Source organism: Geotrypetes seraphini, chromosome 3 (assembly GCF_902459505.1).
Source record: "Geotrypetes seraphini chromosome 3, aGeoSer1.1, whole genome shotgun sequence".
NCBI lineage: Eukaryota > Metazoa > Chordata > Amphibia > Gymnophiona > Dermophiidae > Geotrypetes > Geotrypetes seraphini.
This window is the reverse complement of record NC_047086.1, coordinates 327,497,380-327,517,892: the sequence shown is the minus strand read 5'-3', so window position 1 is coordinate 327,517,892 and position 20,513 is coordinate 327,497,380. Positions and strand designations below refer to the sequence as shown.

The following is a 20,513-nucleotide window of genomic DNA, read 5'->3' as shown; positions in this document are numbered from 1 at the left end:
CAAAAATTGAGAAGAATCCCTTAAATAGGAGAAGCCTTGTGATACAATAGGACGGAGAAATAAATCAACAAAGGATGATAAGGGTTCCAGAATGGAACCTCTGCTGGATACAATGGGACGACCTGGAGGGTCAATCAAACTTTTATGTATCTTAGGCAAGATATAAAAGACAGGAGTTCTGGGATTTTGATTGTTTAAATAGGCATGTTCTTTTAAAGTCAGAAAGCCTTCCTCTACCGCTGAAGATGTCAATTGCTGTATTTCAGAGGCTAGATCGGACACTGGATCGGTTGTCAACTCTTTATAATCTGTAGTTATACTCAATAACCTAGAAACCTCAGTTTTATATTTTGCCATGTCCAGAACTACCACTGCTCCACCCTTATCTGCCCTGCAAATCCTAATTGTACGATTTGACCTAAGTTGTTTTAAGGCCATATACTCTTCCCGTGAAAGATTGTAGGGTTGGTATTTCTTAGTTTTGGTAACTTTTTTGATGTTATTAATTACTAATTCTTTATAGAGCTGTAAATGTGCACTAGGAGGAGTAGGAGGAGTCCAAGTAGATTTCAAACTAACTATAGAACTATCAGTGTTAGTAAAGGAGTGTTGAGTGAAAAATTCTTTTAAATGTAGTTTCCTAAAGAACTTTTCAATGTCCACCCGTAATTGAAATTCTTTTAAAGGTTGAACAGGGACAAATGTAAGTCCCCTGGACAAAACCGATGTTTCAATGGGACTCAAACTGTATGAAGAGAGATTGAACACTACTTGTTCTGAGCCTTCTTTGATTTGTTTCGTTGTGGTCGTGACGTTGGTTGTTTTGTGCCCCGTCCTCTTTGTCTCCCTCGTGTTCGGTTTTGACCTACCCCTCCTGTGCTGTCCTGATCTAAAAAATCCTCCTCAGAATTAGATAAAGAACCCCCTTCTGAAGGATCAGAGGAATCAAAATCTCCTCTTTTTTGCTGTTTAGAGGGATTAGTTAACCAGGGATAAACTCGTTTTTTGGCATAATCATCTTCATCTCGTTTAAATTTTTTAATTTTATTTTTCTGTAGATTCGCTTTAAATAAATCGATTTTCTTCTGAGTATCCGTAAGTTCTGTGTTAAATGTGTCAATGTCTAAACTGCTTTTCAACTCTCCTAGTTTAGTGTCAAAATCAAACTGTATAGATTCAGTAGCTACTCGAGTCTTTTCAATAATGAGTACCATAAGATCTAGAGAGCATTTGTTTAAGATCCCTGCCCATTGTGTCAAAAAAGTAGAATCATCTGTAAATAAGGTAGGTGCTTTTACAATTCTCAAACCTCTAGGGATGAATTCTTTTTTACAGTACTCTAATAACGTAGCTCCATGTAACGTGGCTCTGACTAGTTTCTTTGCCAGGTTAGTATAGTCGACCCATGTGACATTAATACTTGATGACTCATTTCAGAATAGCGTACTCACGCCAGAAAAACTTCAAAGAACTTTTAAGTCCATCTGATATAAGAGATCCTTGTCTACCCGCCACACTTTCAACTGGTCATTTCAAATGTGGTAAATGTTCTATTTGCACCATTACTAAAGAACTGTCCAACGTCTTCATTCATCCATCCACCAATCAGAGTTTTTATCTGAAACATAGAACGTCCTGCACATCCACTTTTGTGGTTTATGTGTTCATGTGTTCATGTCCTTTAATTTATGTGGGTCAGACTACTCGCCCTTTTAAAACTCGAGTCATTGAACACAAAGTTGTCTGAAGAACAATAGACTACAGGCACCTATGGTCACACATTGTTTGGAATTTAATCATCAGTTTACAGACTTAAAATGTTGTGTGATTGACCATATCCAGGAGGGCGTTCCGGACAGACAGCAGCGTTTACTAAGAGCGGAACAACAATGGATCCATAGACTGAAAAGTGAAGACCCGGATGGACTAAATTCGAGACTGGAATGGAGTGCGTTCTACTGATTACTTTCTACTTTCATGAACATTCATTTTTATATTTTTTTATTTTTCTGTTTCCCCGGACATAAAACTTTAAAACATTAAAATATTCAAATATGTGAGTTTAATACAAAGATTTTCTTCATTTACATACATACAAAATCAAATCAAAGAAAGGAAAAGTTTCTTTATCATAACATAATCTGTTCTGTAAGAGCTGGTTTTTCAACAGTAATAACCTTTTGTCTACTGTCACTTCCGGGTTCACTACCCGGTAGTGCTATATAAATCCCAGCTCTGCCATGGCACGGCCATCTTATGATCCTGAGATGCTGTTGCGTCCTATCTTAAGGTATGTCATTAAGGCTTCTTTTAGTTCTTTGGAAGCTGTGCATTTTTACCAGTTTACTGATTGAATTTTTGTTCTGATTCTGGTTCTTAGTTCTGATCGGATTTCTTTACACCCTGAGGCAGCAGACGAGTGAAACGCTGGCCATCGTCGGTGTACCGATCTACTAATCTAGATAAGTGGAGCGTTATCCTCTATCTTTTGCACCGCCGCCCTGCTTTAAGTTCTTCACTACGGGGAGCCGGTCTGGAGGTTTTTTGCCAGTGAGGTGCTACGTCCAACCACCTTGGACCACCATTGTGGTGGTGGAAGGGCTCCTATCTGAGGCTTTTTCCTCCAGTTAACTGTAACTCCCCTTTCAGAACGATAGCAGTGCTGCTTTTCTTTTGTTTATGACATCTTTTCATTTCATTTCAGTGAAAGTGTTTGTTTATAATAGTATTGAATTTCACAATTCCGAGTTTTTTCTTGCTAATGACTAGAGTACTGCCATTTACACATGTTCTTGCTGCCTAAAACCAAATGGCTTCTTACAGCATTATCACCTTAATGTTTCTATCTGCAGGAAAACAAAAAGGTAGGTACAATACACAGCAGACTTTCTGTTAACCAGAACTCAAGCAACCAGAACTCTCAAGCAACCAGCAAAAAAAATCAAAGATGTACTACAATACAGTACTTTAAATAAAAATGAAAATAAAGTCAATTTCTGGTGGAAATTTAAGTGTAAACTTGGCACGCCACACCTGAGTACACCCACGCTCTGCCTACCACGTCTGGTAGTTTGTCTGGAACAGTTTATGGCATGGCATAGTAAGGGGTATAGTATTAGTTAGGCCTATTTTTAATAGTAACTCTCAAGCAACCAAAAACTACATTTATCTGGCATCTATCAATCCCCGTGGTTGCTGGTTAACTGAGAGTGTACTGCAGTAGTACAGTAGACTTGAATGGTTAAAGACTGACTTCCCTACCCAATCTTCCTAGATATAGCTGACCATACTGCTTTAGTTAATGATATTTCCAGTGCAATATGTGTATTATTCTGGACAAGTGGGTAATTTCCCCACCGCCGCAAGTTCTGCAGAAGGCATCCACTCCGGATTTTTTTCTGTAACCTCCTTACTTCACTGGGAGCTCTATTGCCACCTATACTTTTTTCATTGTGCATGCGAGCCTGAAGAAGTGTTTCAGTTCTACTCTCCCTTTTTATTTTACTCAGTGTTTTTCAGTTAATTTTTGATGATTTCGGTGCTCGGAGCTTACCAATTTCAGGGTCAGCTCTGCTTGCATGGAGGAAGCAGACAAGCCAATCCCTTGTGGAACCTGTTGGCCAGACTGCAAGAGTATTTTTGGAGCTTGGAGGTCATCTCCGCTTACCGTCCCTCACCTACAGCTTAGCAGGAGTTTGAGTGCAGGCTGTTAGGCTTCTGTAGGAGGCTCAGCAGTGTTTCACAGGGTGCCAGCTGCTTTTTCGCCCATTCTGGTACTGCATCCGTCGGTCTAAAGGTTGGGGGGTTTAGTCAGATGTTGGGTCAGATTGGCAACCCGAAGATCAGCATTGGAAGGGATTTTCAGCATGAGGCAGTGATTTCTTCTCCTTTTCCAGCTACGGTACAGAGCTAAGGCAGGCTGCAGGACTTTTCTAACACAGTTCACAGTGAATAAGGCTGTTACAGCCTATAAAGTGAATAGGGGGGAAGGGGTGTTTGAATTTCAAGTTTTTGGTAGTTTCTACATATTCCACCTCCTCAAAATCCTAAATTTGCCAGTTTTTTACCTTTGTTTGCTGGGTTTTCTTTCAGTGATTTTTGGTGGCAAAATCTGACAGTGGCCATCGTGGGGTCCCTCCCCCCTAAAAAAATTCCTTTCAGCTCCAAATCAATTCTTTTTTGCCTTAGAACTTGTTGGGATGGAGGCCTTTACAACTAATCCATGCCAGGATTACACAAATTCTGCATCAAAGGAGCTTCCTTGCACCATGTGCGATGCTGCATGGGAAGGAGAGGTGGGAGCTTCTGGCTTAGCCTCTCCTTTGCTTTCTTGGCTTGAGGAAAGGCATTTCTCTTCTCTGGTCCCGGAAACAGTGACCATCCCACACAGAGAATGGAAGCCACAGAGCCCAAAAAAAGCAAATTAGAGCCCTCACAGAGTGACTCTACACTCCCTGGTATGGCTTTTTCTTTGGAATTCATTAATTTAATGTGGAAAGCCTTTCAGGAGAGCCATTCTCCCAAAGTGCACACCTACTGTGTTTCAGACTCGGCATGTCATGGCGCAGCCCTTCAGGTGATATCTGCCTCGCAGTCTGACATTGCCCTTCCCTTGGAAGACCTGTTTGCAGAAGATAGAGATGACGAGTCTCTTACTGTGCCCTTATTGTCCAGGGTTGCGCCTCCAGTATCAGGGGAGGCTGGTACGCATGCTGGCGCCTTAGATCCTACATTGGCCTTGGATCCTGGGGATGATCTCATGGTCCTGAGCTTATTTAAGTCCACGGCTCTGCCAGATCTAATTTCTGAGTCTTTGCATGAACTGATTTAACTCTGCCAGTTTCTTTTACTTCCTTCTCCCTTATGAGTGGAGTAAGGGTTCAATCTTCTACATTTCCCTGCATCTGGACATTAATGTATTAGTCATGGAGCAGTGGGATTTTCCAGAGGGGTTTCTCAAGGTAGTGAGAGCCATGTCTCACCTGTATCCTATGGACAATCTCATGAATTGTGTGGTGGACAGTCATCCCAAGACTCTGTCTGACAACAGACCCAAAACCTCTAGAGGCTCAGGGCACTCTAATTTTAATGGCTCCTGGCAGTCTCAGCAGTATTCCAGCTCCACATCCCAGAGGTTTTCCCAGAGTTCCAGGCAGAGGTTTTCAGGATCCAGATGCTGCATCCTCCGCCAAGAAATCGCAATGACGTCAGGTCAGAGGAGGTCCCTCTCAAAATTGGGGGCCAACTCAGCGTTTTTCTGGCCTGGGTTCAGATTTTGTCTGACCATTGGGTTCTGGAAATCACCCAGACCGGCTACAAGCTGGAATTTTCAAACCTCTAAAGGAATGGTTTATGGGCTTTCCCGCAGGGTGGCCAGAAAAAGGTGGTCAAGGTACAAGCCACTGTGAGAAGGTTACTGGATATCCAGACCATAGAGCATGTGCTGCCTGAAGACTCGGGCTCTGGCAGATACTTCATATACTTTATTGTGCCAAATAAAGGCTCTGACAATTGGAGATCCATTCTGGACCTTACTCACTTAAATGCAGTGCTCAGAGTTCTGCACTTTCGCATGGAGACAGTTTGATCTATCATAGCGGTGGTGACTCTGGGGGGAGTTCCTAGCCTCTCTGGATCTGATGGTGGCCTACTTGCATATTCCCATTTTCCAAGATGAGAGGAAGTTTCTCAGGTTTCATGTCTTGGAACATCATTATCAGTTCTCGGCTCTGCCTTTTGGCCTAGCGATGGCTCCTCGCACCTTTCACCAAAGACATGGTTGTGGTGGCAGCCCACCTACGAAAGATGGGGCTGTAAGTAATCCCTCTTGAGCTGGCTGATCCGGGCCCCCTCAATGTCCAAGGGTTGGCACAAGGTGGATCAGATGAGCAGAGTCCTGGAGAACCTGGCTTGGATTGTGAATTACCGTTAATGCCAACTCAATCCATGGAGTACGTGGGAGTCATGTTTAACACAGCAGCAGGCTGGGTCTATATTCCAGAGGCAAGCAGACAGAAACTTTGCTCACAGATATTGTGCCTTCTGACCAAGTAAGCTTTGTCAGCATGGGACTATCTTCAGGTCCTGGGATCCATGGCGGTCACAATAGATGTGGTTCCTTGGGCAAAGGCCCATTTGCATCCTCTCTAACATGTGTTACTCTCACGTCGGTCCCTGCAGACAGGCTCATTACAGAAGTCTCTGCCTTGGATGCTAGATGCTTGAGCCAGCATGGATTGGTGGCTCAGCTCTCAGTCCCTTACCAAGGGCATGCCCCTTTGGATAACTTCCTGGGTAGTTCTAATGATAGGTGCCAGTCTTCTTGGCTGGAGAGCTCATTACAGCTATCAATCAATTCAAGGGCATTGGTTGCCCTCTAAGGGGAAGTAGTTGATCAACAGGCTGGTGCTGCAATCCAATCTGCTAGCTCTGGTGAAATTGTGAAAGGCTTTGGAAGGCCAAGCAGTCAGGGTCTTCTCTGACAATGTTACAGTGGTGGCATATGTTGATCGCCAGAGCAGCACCAAGAGCACACATCTGTGTCTGGAAGCCTGCCTGCTCTTCTCTTGGGCAGAACAACATTTACAAGCGCTGACGATAGCACACGAAGCAGGAGTGGACAATGTTCAAGCCAGCTTCCTCAGCAGACAAACCTTGGATCTGGGCGAGTGGATGCTGTCAGCGACACCATTTCAAACCATTGTTCGCTGCTGGGGTCAGCTTCAAGTCGACCTCATGGCAATGGGGAAGAACAAAAAAGTGGATAGGTTCTTTAGTTGAAGACTCGAGCCTGAAAGAATGGGTCTACACGCTTTAGTTCCATCGTGGCCTCATCGTGCAACTCATCTGGGAAAAGCCATTCTGGTAGCTCCAGATTGGCCCTGCACACTGTGGTACGCAGATATGATGTGTCTTTGAATGGATCCTGGTCTCCGGTTTCTGATGTTTCTGGACCTCCTCTCTCAGGGTCCAGTAAGCATAGAGGATCTGGATTGCTTTGGCATAGAGTTTGTACTGATGCTTTTTCCCTAGAAGGGTTTTACTTTACAGGTATGTGCCCGATTTATTGGAAGAGCTATCATCTACAACAGGGGTGTCAAACTCAATCACATAAGGGGCTGAAATCTAAAACATAAGCTAAGATGCGGGTGAATTTTTTTTATTAAAATACTTAGTCTTAGTAGAAGTATAGATCCTTCCTCACCCTGCGACATCATTCCAGTGATTCAACTGGTTATTTTCACCTCATAGATGTTACCATACTTAATCGCAACTTTATTCAAATAGTAATTCTAGGCATAGGCAGAAGAATGCTTTTTTATTTGGAGGGGCCCGAAAGCTCCGCCCCAGACCCCACCCCCATAATAGTACTAATTATAATACCATTTTTTTCCCATTCATTTTTCATATATAGACACAGTATAATCTTATTAACACATAATAGTTACCACAAAATTAAACTACACGAAGCACACTGTATACTTCTCAACATTAATTCCTAACAGATCTGGCCTTGGTCACACATACAGAACACAGATAACCTCTAAGCAAATACAGGCCCACAAACTAAAAGTAGTAATACATACAAACAAAACCCTAAGATTCAAGACTCTGCATGTAGTACAACTTGAGAAATAGAAACAAATGCATTTCTTCCTGAACAGAGCAAAATATAGACAGCAGATGTAAATTCTCAAAACTGACACGATTCAATCACTAAATTGAAAATAAAATCATTTCCCCCTACCTTTGTTGTCTGGTGATTTGGGTTTTCAAATTATCTTTTCCCAGTCTCTGGCTACACTTCCTTCCGTCTGTGCTCATAACTGTGTATCCAGGGCCACCTTATCCATTTGCTATTTTTCTCTCCTTCACTTTCTGCCATACATTCATCTTCAGCTTTAACTTCTAACATTCTTCTTCCATTTTTCTGCTTTCTTCTCAAAATCTATCTACTTTTCCATGTCTTCCTTTCCCATCTATCCATGTGTACCAGTCTCCTCCCTCTTTCTTCTCCCCTATTCCCATCTATCCATAAGAAGCATTTCTTCTTATCTCTTCCCTGCCTTACCTATTGCTGTGCACCATTTCCTCCCTCTGTCTCCCCTTCCCCTCCATCGCTGTGCACCATCTCATCCCTCTCCCATGGTCTGGCATCTTTCTCCTCTCCTTCCCATAGCCTGGAATCTCTCTTCTCTCCCATCAATCGCTTCTTCCCTCCCTTTTCCTGTGGTCTAACATATCTCTCCTTCTCTCCTTTCCTTTCCGTGATTTGACATCTCTCTCCTCTTTTTCCTGCAGTTTGGCATCTCCCTCCTTCCCATCCATTCCATAGTCTGGCATATCTTTCCTTCCCCCCATTCATGTGGTCTGACATCTCTCTCTTCTCTCCTTCTATCACCCTTCTCCTGAATTTGACATCTCTTCCTTCTTTTGAGTCATCTCTCCTCCCTCCCAGTGTAATGTTTCTCCCTCCCTCCTCTCCACCACTATCATGTCCAACAATTCTCCCCATTTCTGCTTTTCCCCATGTATACCATCTCTCTTTCCCTCCCACTCCACACACCCTTGTCTAAGAATTTTCTTTTTATCTTCCCTCACCCACCGGGAGCATCTCTTTCCCTCTCTTTCTAACCCCCAGCCCGTGCAGCTTCTGTCCTTTCTAACCCCCTCCCAGCCCATGCAGCATCCGTCCTTCTTGCTTTCCCAACCCCCCTCCCCCATGCAGAATGTCCTTCTCTCATTCCCTACCCCAGCCCTCCCCTCTCAGCTGGATCTTATGGTACGACCTGTCCCCAGTTTCCAACTCCCCTTTGGACCAACGGAGGGAGGCTGGCTTTGTTGTACTGATAGCTGCCTGAAGATTTTAAATTTCAACGGCGGGGAAGTTTTAGTATTAGGTGCAGAGTCACTGCGGGCTGCATAAAACAGCCAGGCAGGCTGGATTTAGCTCGTGGGCTTTGTGCTTGACACATGTGATCTACATCTATTGGATGTTTCTTGCACCCCTGAGGCAGGGTTCAATGATGATACACGGACCGTGTCGGGTTTGTAACACAAATTGAATTCAATATTGGATGAAGACTCTTTTATTGACTTTTTAATAAATATTTATTCACTCATTTTATCTCTGGTTGATGTGTATTGTTCCATCCCCACTCTTTCTTTGTTATATGTTCTCTCACTAGAGACTTTTCCAGGCATTTACTGCATGTCTGTAGAAAGTTATCCCCTTATACTTCTTCTGAGCCTCCCTAATTATATTCTATGATTGACTTAAAATCTCTTTTCTTTGAAAAAGATGCTTTTTGCTTTATCAAAGTCTTATAAACCACCTGAATGGCCTTACCATTCCTCCCCCCTTTTTCTTCTTTCCCGTTGTAAATCCTGATGACTTCCCTTTAGGTTCTAATGGCCGATGATAATTTTAGTAGATCACTTTTGGAATACATTTGACCCAGTTTCAGAAACCCAAGTTTTAAAACTGTGTGAAAAAAAAAAAAAATGCAGTTGCAAATTGGACCCATTTCCTTCTTATCTTTTTGGGGATATCCCTTCACAGGCTATTACATGGCTGACTTTATTATTAAATCATTTTCTTGAAAATGGTCATTTTTCACTGAATATGGGGAACATAATTCTGACACCTTTATTGAAAAGTGCCAATCTGGACTCTACAGCTCCTTCCCATTTTCGCCCAAAATCAAATATATCACTATTGACAAAAATGATGGAATCAATTGTTTCCAGCCAACTAGTCAACTACTTGAGAAATTTTCCATTTTATTACCATTTCAACATGGTTTTAGACCAAACTTTAGTACAGACTCTCCTATTGTCACTAATCTCAAAGATTCAAAATTTACAAACACAAAATAAATGTGCAGTATTGCTGCAATTTAATTTGTCGGCCGCGTTTGATGATGTTTATCATGACATCTTGATTCGTATGCTATCAGACATAGGCCTAAACCAAGTAGTTCTGAACTGGTTCAATAAATTTCTATCATTGCAATCTTATGAAGTACATTTGGAGGGTGAGACTTCCTCTTTGTGGAGATCTGGCTTGTGGGGTGCCACAGGGTTCGCCTTTGTCACCGATCATGTTCAATGTATATATGACTTCTTTGAAAAACTTTTGTCTCACATCAGCAGAGACTATATTCACTTACGCAGACAATATTTTTATCTTATTGGAAGTCGACTCTGATCTCAGCAACTTGACTTCTAGTACAGATGGCTGTATTTCTAAACTCCAAATGTCCATCCAAATGAAATTGAACGCTGCTAAAACCAAATTGCTTTGGGTTGGACCAAGATTAGAAAAACTTCCTACTTCTCTAGAGTATTGAGTATTAGCCTTGATTCATCACTTTCATTTCACGAACAGATAAATTCTTTGACAAAAAAGTGTTTTTTTAGTTTATGTATGTTGAGGAAAGTTAGATCATTGTTCCATCAAGAACATTTTTCAGTATTGGTACAACCTACAGTGCTTGCTCAGCTAGATTACTGTAATTGTCTATTTAGACATTAGGTAGGGCAGTCTAAAATGACTTCATTTGATACAAAATACGGCAGCTAAGTTTATATTCGGGAAGCGAAAGTACAATCATGTTTCTTTTTTGTTGAGAAAGCTTCACTGGCTTCCAGTCCGCTTCAGGATTCAATTTAAATGTGCATGTATTATCTTTAAGCTTCTCTATGGAATATTTGATCCTTTATTTCCCTTATATTGGAACCCCTTCAGATCTTACAATTTGAGGAATACACAGAGATATTAAATCTATAGGAAAGCTTAGTCAATCATTTGCCTTCAAGCTGGAAGAGATGTGGAATGGACTTCCTGACTCCATTAGACTGATAGGCCAGCTACAACAATTACGTAAAGCCCTGAAAACTCTGCTGTTTACACAACATTTAAATGGCTTAACTATAGTATCAAAGAATTGACGATAATCCAGCTTTTTTTTCTTTTATGCTCTCTTTCTTATGGGCTCTAGTCTTAATTACATATAAACTGAGTCGAGCTCTGCTGGGAGATGACCCGGTATATAAACTGAAGACTAAATTAGATTAGATTTTATCACTTTGATGGTCCTCTAATGCGCTTTGTTTCAGCATTTGAGATTGATGTTTAAAAATATATATTTGGGAAAAACATTCAATGTAAGGGAATTCTTCATATGTTCATCTTCTAATGTGGTGTACATTATTCAATGCAAAAAGTGCAAAGGGGGATGTTACACTGGTGAAAAAGGCCACATGCAAAAGACTAGGATCAACTTACATACATAGCATATTAAAACTGCAATACCAACCAGAATGTCACCTCTCTGTAGGACAACACTTTGGAAAAACTAACTACTGCCCTAATGATTTTATGGTGAGAATACTAAAAGGAAATTTTAAGACAATCCAAGAATGCAAGACCTTTGAAATTAAAATGATGAAATATTTTGATACCAACCAGACAGGACTTAACAAAGATCTGGGCTTTCTTTCACACTAAAAAGAAATTTAAAACTACTTTTGTCACCTCTCTGTCTCCTTCTTAACCACCCACCCCTCCCTCTTCCTGTGAAACTAACATTGAAATGCTTTCATGTTTTCCTTATATATACTGATATTTGTCAACATTTGCTTATTTCTGATCTGAAGAAGTGTTATCTTCAAAAGCTCATCATATAAAATACTTTTATGGAATCAGTATTTCAGGATATCAGTGGACAAAATTCAAATAGAAGTTATGGTACTACTGAGGCACTACAAAAGAATTGAAAATGAAGAAAAGATCAATATCTAAAACTATGGTACTGTAAACTAGTAACCCAGCAAATGAAGGAAAGTGGATATAAGTAGCAATTGTGAGCTGGGGAAGAGCTATACTGGTGATAGAAAGAAAGGGAAATCTGCTCTGCGTGGACTTGTAGAAAGTCTAGATTCCTTTCAGAACCAAATTATACTTAAAGCTCTATATCAGACCTAGTTAATCTAAGCCCATCAGATAAAAACACAAAATAAAATATCCCACTCAAACAAAATAGTCAATATTATATACATTTTAAGATTAACTACTACTATGAGGCAACAAATACACAGATATTTGGGCAAACAAAAGATAAGATAGATCTGTTCACTGAAAAGTAGAGAAAAAATATTTTTTAAGATCTGTATTCCTTGATTTGTTCTTCAGATATTTTAAAACATTTATGCACATCTTTTCATTCCCAGGTATTCTGTAGTTCATCCAACTGAACAACTCACATTTTATCAATGAAATAACATGCAAAACATCCCTTATTATCAAACCATGTCACATTCTTTCTATTCCATGCTACTTATTGGACTGCAGATTCTATAATCCTCTTCTGAGTCCCTTCTGTATTTAATTCAGATCAGTCTTAAGTAGTTAAAGAAACTGTTTTCAGTGGCAACTAATAACTACTGACCTACACTGACACTGCCCTACAATAGGCTTGTCAGCCCTGAAAAAGTTGTACCAAAGAAGCTGATTAGGACTTCAAGAGGTTTGTAGCAAGAATCAATGGCTGGTCTGTACTAATGCTGTCAGTGCAGCACAGAATTGATAAAAGTGGAACACCATTAGTTATGCCTCATTAAGCTCCACAACCCTCCTAAAAAGAAATTTGTTTAGCCTGTCCAAAATCTAATGCAGATTTAAGCTCTCTGTGTTGAATTTCATAGCATCTCAAAAGCTTCATTAAAATAAAGGCCAATGAAACAGGAAAGAAGCTCCTAAAGTATCAACAATAAAGAGAAAAAAAATGTTAATTTGAAGGAAACTGAAGTATGATGTTAAATCCTTGGAAAGAATTCATATAAATCCCCCAAATTATATATATACTGTATATTCAAGCAGAAAACTAAAGATATATAAAAAATAAAACAACAAATTCTGGGGGGGCTCAGTGGCCTTATAAAACTGTACCTGTCATATCTCTGTTGCTGAGACAGATTAGGTCTGTGCACAGGACCCTGAAACAAATTCTGTTGTCGAAGATCTGTAAAAGAAAAGAACAAAGTAAAAAAAAAAATCTAATATTAGACTAAATTTGGGGCATAGAGAAAGAATACAGTACATTTGTAACTTAACATTTTACTAGAGATTCAAAAGATTAAAAATTTAACTGAGTATATAATATAGCATTCTATTCTTGTACAATATCGCCAGTGAAAATACAGTCCATTAAAAAAAAAAAAAAATCAAAATTATTTTAATAGCATACAAACTATGATTTAAGTTGTAGGACATTTTAACCAACTAAGGGGCCCTTTTACTAAAGTGCTTTAGGATTTGCAGTTACCAAGGCTTAAAGTACCATCTGCTAGCTGCAAATCTAATGCAGCAAACTAATGGGGGAGTTTCTGGTATTTTTTTTATTTCGGTTGTACATTAATGTTCCCATTAGCACATAATCCGTGCTGAAGTTAACATGTGAACACTTAGCACATCCTGTTTAGGAAGCAGTAAATTGTCCTGTGTGAAAAGCTCATTATCCAGTCAACATGCAGTAAATGCAGCACACTACCTGGATAACACTTCTAGTGCTATGCTCCCTGACAAGAGAATTTTGATAAATTAATTCTGGTTTACCGTGCAGAAACAAAAAAACTACCACAAAACCGCTTAACATGATCATGTAGTAAATAGCCTGTTTCCAAATGTTAACAGCGTGTTAAGTGCTTAATGCACTTTAGCAAAAGGGCCCCTAAACTTCTAAGCAGCTGCATCAAAACTTCATGCATGAAAGGTCTCTCAAAGTCACATTTCCCATAACAAAATGAGTGGTTAAATGCTTCTCTTGGCTCTTCTCACAATGGGCCCGATATTCAGCCAGCCATGAATAGTTCCTGGCTGGCAAAATAACACATAGCTGGCTATCCTGTGATATTCAGCAGGAAATAGCCGATTATCCGCTGTTGAATATCTGGCTTAGCAGACTGGCTGGTGACTGGCCATGTCATGTGACACAGCTGGTCACCGCCAATATTCAGCGGTTTGTTCACCAAGATCTATCTCTGGCTGCTGAAACTTAGCTGGCTAACTACTGAAAATTGGCCTAGCTGGCTATGTCTAGGGGGGTACAAAATAGACTGGAAATTCAATGCTGGTTGCTGGATAGGTCCAGGTTTGCTGTGGACCATGGGAGATCATTGGCGATCTCCCGCAGTCTGAATATCGGAAGGGGGGGGGGGTTGTGGGGGCAGTGTTCAAGTGAAACCCATATCATAGCACATCAAAATGCAAACAATATATAAAACTAATTTTGACTAATTTTAGGAACTTACAGAACACAAAAATTATGATTACCACCACAAGAAAATGAAAATCTTCCAGCTGTATATACGATACTTGCAAACCAAATCAAGGCACAGCTAAATACATTTCAATTTGCCTTATCTGAAAGCCAAACAAGTATAGCCATCTGAAGAGGGCAGATGCTAGAAAAGCACTGGTCTGATAAAATCAAAGAAGGCTACTAAAATACAGTAAAACCTTGGATTACAAGTAACTTGATATGCAAGTATTTTGCAAAACATTTTATTAAATTTTAACTTGACATACAAGCAAGGTCTTGCAATACAAGTACATACAGTATACACACTGTGGTAAGCAGACTATGCCTGCTAGGAATGTCCCAAAAGCAGTGCACAAGTCAGGTTTAGGCTCCACACAATTACCTACTTTTAAAACCCAATTTCAGTCAGTGAATGAGTTTCCTTCTGTGTCCTGTAGAGGGAGTAGGAGGGAAGAACTGCAGGATTCCCATCCCCCACACAAGCCTAGGGTGATTAACAGGAAATCACCTCCTCCTGAGGGTTTGGGGCGGGGCTGCAGACTCCTTAACCTGAAGTCCCAGTTTCTGGAGAATCAGAAGCAGCAGACACTTGGAGAGGACAGGTTCCAGCACTCAGGGCTGAGAGCTCTAAATGTCAGCCAAACTCCAGAAGCTATGGAGCTAACAGAGGCTGGTGAGGACATGTCTCTTAATCTACTGCAGGAGCCTCAGGATATGGAACTGGAAGCCAATGCTGAGTCAATTATTGAATTGCCTGGTGAAGATATGGAGATATGCTGTGTGAGAGGCAAGTGACTGACTATTGCATGTTTTTTTGAAAGTTTGTTTTGTTAATGGCTTGCCTGTGCTGGCTACTTTAAGTCAGCTGAAGAACAAGAGAAATTATCTTTTGAACTTTGTAAAGAACTGTATTGTTGGAACTTGTTTTCCTTTTTTCTTTGGGAGATATGAACTGTTCCCAGTCCCAGACAGAGGGGTTAGCCCCGTGTTCATAGTGGTGGGATAGAGGGCCAATTTTCATGGCAGATTAACACCACACGGAGCACTCTGTCTGGCCAGCACTCTGATGCTGAAGAAGCCAGTGTAATTACTCTGACTTATTTGGAATTGAGACAACTCTGAAGATTGCGTATTTTGAGTTTTTTCTTTTCTTTTGGATATATGCTGATGGACTATGAGTTTGTGGACTTTGGCAACTTATTTAGTTTTGCCTTATGGACATTGAGTCTGAGTGATAAACAGAATCATCCTGACAAAGCTTGATATTTATTTTTACTTTAAGAATTAAAGCTCAAGTTTATTTTGAAAAGAACTTACCTGGTGTGGTGGTGTCCTTATCTAAACACCATATTATTTTCCTTGTGCTGCCTGCAGCGCCTCACAAGAGGTCTTTCTTGTACCGGTGGCCCAAGACACCTTGCCCTGAGGCTGCCGGTTACAACACATCACATCATCACAACTGAGTCAATGGATCTTCTCTCTCTCTCTGACACCACAGGAGCGTAGTGACTTCTAAACAAGCAAGGTCTTGCATATATGAATATGAGTACATACAGTATTTTGTATTAAAGTTTTTGGGTTGTGGAGTTTCCATTATTTCTTATGGGGAAATTTGCTTTGATATACGAGTGTTTTGAATTACAAGCATGTTTTCGGAACGAATTATACTCGCAAACCAAGGTTTTACTTTATATAGTTAGATCTCTACCTACTCAGCAAAAATATAAAGGATAATTTTCAATAACCTATGCTGTTTGCATATGCAGACAGTCTTAGCCTTTATACATTATGGGCAACCGGAAACCACCATTTTGTTTCTTTATGAAAATTACAGCTCTCCCTCCGGATTCGTGGTTTCCCTACTCGCGGTTTCGCTTATTCGTGATTTTTTTTCTTCTTTTTTGCAGGCTGCCCGAACCTCCTCGGACCTTACCTAGTGGTCTAGCGGTGATGCAGGGCAGGAGCGATTTTCCTATGCTCTTGCCCCGTGCAAAGCCGTCATCAAAATGGGTTCCGCGAGTTCCTGTTGTAGTCTCGAGACTACAACGGGAACTCACTGCAGCCATTTTGATGATAGCTTTGCACGGGGCAGGAGCATAGGAAGATTGCTCCTGCCCTGCGTCACCGCTAGACAAGCAGGGGGCAGCAGCCGAAGAGCCAACCTGAAGACCTCCATGTAGATAGCAAGGAGTTCCATGTAACTAGCACATAACAAGGAGCGGCACACAGCTCAGAGCAAGGAGTAGTAGTACTGCCGGTAGGAAGGGGAAGCGGACGCTGTAATTGTCAGTTGCCAGACAGTCTACCACAGGGACAGCAGAGGTATGGTTTGGGGGAGGTCTGGGACACAGGAGCGAGGCGGGGGTGGGTCAGAGCTGGCCCAAAAAATTATTCGCGATTGTAAAATATCTGTCCCATAAAAAAAATAAAGAAAAAGTCCTCTACCGTTGACGACGGCCCTCCCCAACGACCCCTGACAAATGCGGCCCCCCTGAGCCACTGTCTACCCCCCCGAACCCAAAACAAATAGCAGGACAGAACAAATGCCACGCAGAACACCCCCGCACCATGCCCCTCCCTGTGCCATGCACCCCAGGACCACTGCCCCCCAACTCCTCCCAAAATGGCAGAAGGGATGCTCACTCCCTCCTGCTAACAGACACCCCCCTCCATACCTTTTTAAAACACTGGAAGCAGGAAGCCCGCTCTCAGGCTCCTGCTTCAGGCCTGCCTAATTGCCTTCCTGTTGCATCATGTGATGCATGGGGAGAGGCCAAAGGCCCTGATTGATTCAGATGCCAAGGCCCTTCCCAAGGGGTGGGGCCTTAGCTGTCTGAGTCAATCAGGCCTTAGGCAGTTCCCTCTGTATACAGGATACTGAAGGAGGAGCCTAAGGTCCTGATTGGCTTGACCTCCATGCAAATCATTTGCATGCATACTTGATAGTGCATCGATCACTGCTGGAGAATCAGCTAGAGAATCTGCCAACAGCGATTGAGTCGGTATCTTTAGTGCATCTAGATTAATTCTTCGAGGGCCCCTAGGCACAAAAGTACACTGGGCCCCCCTGGCCCTGCCCCACCCCCACCTCGCCCATGTCCTGAACCCATTTATTTGTTTTCTTTTTTAAATTCAAAACAAGGATTAGTATGCCAGTGCACAGATTTTCTTCTATGCAACCCCCAAACATCTCTGAACAAATCCCCCTTCCTTCCCTTCCCACCTACTTACCCAGGAATTCAACTCTGAACCCTTTCCATGCATATATGAAAGTGTTCAAATATTTGTAAAGCAGTAATACTATTCGAAATATAAGTCTATATTAATAACCAAGTTTACAATGCCTCTCAACTGCCTCACTCTACATCAACCAACTATAACCCATATGTATGTATAAACAACCAAATCTGTAACTCCTCTAGTACGTTCCACTCCATGTATGTTAACTTGCAACGAAACAACAAGGCAAGCAGTCCACCAAAGAATCCAACATGAAGCATAAGAACATAAGCAGTGCCTCCGCCGGGTCAGACCATAGGTCCATCCTGCCCAGCAGTCCGCTCCCGCGGCGGCCCAAACAGGTCACGACCTGTCTGAATCACCAGAAGGGGCCCCCTTGCTACCTTGGTTTCCCATTGAGTCCTACCTTCCCATCGAAGTCCTAACCCTCCGGTCTTGCACATGCACGACCTGGTTGGGTTTCTATACTTATTACCTGGTTAGCTTTCTATACCTGTGTTACATCCCAGCACCTCTCTCAGTATCCCACGATCCCTTTATCCTTCAGGAATCCGTCCAATCCCTGTTTGAATCCTTGTACCGTACTCTGCCTGATCACTTCCTCCGGTAGCGCATTCCAGGTGTCCACGACCCTTTGGGTGAAGAAAAACTTCCTTGCATTTGTTTTGAACCTATCTCCCTTCTGTTTCTCCGAATGCCCCCTCGTACCTGTTGTCCCCTTCAGCCTGAAGAATCTGTCCCTATCCACCCTCTCTATGCCCCTCATGATCCTGAAGGTCTCTATCATATCTCCCCTGAGCCTCCTTTTTTCCAGAGAGAAGAGCCCCAGCCTATCCAACCTCTTGGCGTATGGGCAGTGTTCCAGCCCTCTTACCAGTTTCGTTGCTCTCCTTTGGACTCTCTCAAGTACTGCCATGTCCTTCTTGAGGTACGGCGACCAATACTGAACGCAGTATTCCAGATGCGGACGCACCATCGCTCGATACAATGGCATGATGACTTTCCGCGTCCTGGTTGTTATGCCCCTCTTTATGATGCCCAGCATCCTGTTGGCTTTTTTCGAGGCTGCTGCGCACTGTGCAGATGGCTTCAGTGATGCATCCACCAGCACACCCAAGTCTCTCTCTAGACTGCTGACTCCCAACAATGCCCCCCCCCAATTTGTAGTCTAACAACGGGTTCTTTTTCCCTATATGCATGACCTTGCATTTTTCCACGTTAAAGCGCATTTGCCATTTGTTTGCCCAGTCTTCCAGCTTGTCCAGGTCCCTTTGCAGGTCCTCACACTCCTCCTTGGATCTAACTCTACCGCACAGTTTGGTATCGTCTGCAAATTTTATAACCTCGCACTTTGCCTCCTTTTCCAGGTCATTGATAAATATGTTGAAGAGTAACGGCCCCAGCACCGATCCCTGTGGCACACCGCTCGTGACTCCCCGCCAGTCAGAATATTGTCCCTTTACTCCGACCCTCTGCAGTCAACCCGACAACCAGTGCTCGATCCATCTGTGCACATCCACAGCTTCCTAAGCAGCCTTTCATGTGGCACCTTGTCGAAAGCCTTTTGAAAATCGAGGTAAATGATGTCTATGGGTTCCCCATTGTCCACCATTATTCCCTTCAAAGAAGTACAGAAGGTTCGTTAAGCATGACCTTCCCTTACAGAATCCGTGCTGGCTTGTTCTCAGTAGGCCATTTCTCTCGATGTGCTCGCAAATACCATCCTTGATAATAGCTTCCACCATCTTCCCTATAATTGAAGTCAGGCTCACCGGCCTGTAGTTCCCGGGGTCACCCCTCAATCCCTTCTTGAAGATAGGTGTGACATTCGCCAGTTTCCAGTCCTCTAGTACCTCTCCAGTTTTCAAGGATAGGTTGCAAACATGCTGGATTGTGCCCGCTATTTCTTGTCTTAATTCCTTCAGAACCCTTGGGTGGATCCCGTCTGGGCCCGGCGATTTGCCGCATTTTAACCTGTCTATCTGTTTGAGGACATCCTCCTTACTTACCTCTATGTGTTCCAATTTTTCAGCCTGTTCCCCACTTATGAGCTCCTCTGAGTCCGGTATGTTAGATGTGTCTTCTCTCGTGAAAACCGACGAGAAGAACGTGTTCAACCTCTCAGCTACCTCTTTATCCTCCTTAATCACTCCCTTCCTATCTCCATCGTCCAACGGCCCCACCTCCTCTTTCGCTGGTCGCTTCCCCTTTACGTAACTGAAGAATGCCTTGAAGTTTTTTGCCTCCCTGGCCAGCCCCTCTTCGTAGTTCCCTTTTGCTTTTCTAACCTCTCGGTGGCATTCCTTTTGGCATTTCCTGTGCGCCTGGTGATTTTCCTCCGTTGGGTCCTTTTTCCATCTCCGGAAGGATACTTTTTTGTCATTTATTGCCCTCTTTGCTTCTGTTGAGATCCAAACCTTTGACCGCTTGTTCTTACCGCCTTTCCTGAAACTGGGGACGTACATTCTTTGTGCTTCCTGCAGGGTGTCCCTGAATAGGGTCCAGGCGCTTCCTACAGTCTCCATCCTAAGGATGTTTCTGAGCTTCCTCCCCACCATTTCCCTCATAGCAGCATAGTTCCCTTTCCTGAAGTTGAGCGCAGTTGTTGCGGTCCTCCTTACTGTGGGTGTCCCCCTTTCTAATGTGAATCTGATCGCATTGTGGTCACTGTTGCCTAGTGCAGTGATTCCCAACCCTGTCCTGGAGGAACACCAGGCCAATCGGGTTTTCAGGCTAGCCCTAATGAATATGCATGAGAGAGATGTGCATATGATGGAAGTGATAGGCATGCAAATTTGCTTCATGCATATTCATTAGGGCTAGCCTGAAAACCCAATTGGCCTGGTGTTCCTCCAGGACAGGGTTGGGAACCACTGGCCTAGTGGTCCTCCCACTTCTACCCCTCTTGCAGGCCCCCCTAATCCATTCAGGATGAGGTCAAGAGTAGCA

General features: G+C 42.6%; 1 protein-coding gene across 1 annotated transcript in view; it reads right to left on the bottom strand.

Moving 5' to 3' along the window:
* The window catches only part of XRN2 (5'-3' exoribonuclease 2), a 302,991-nt gene that overhangs the window by 22,253 nt on the left and 260,225 nt on the right, over positions 1–20,513 (bottom strand). The window contains exon 28 of the mRNA XM_033938550.1: positions 12,953–13,025. Within this exon, the coding sequence (XP_033794441.1) occupies positions 12,953–13,025 (73 nt within the window). The remainder of the gene's footprint in view (positions 1–12,952; positions 13,026–20,513) is intronic.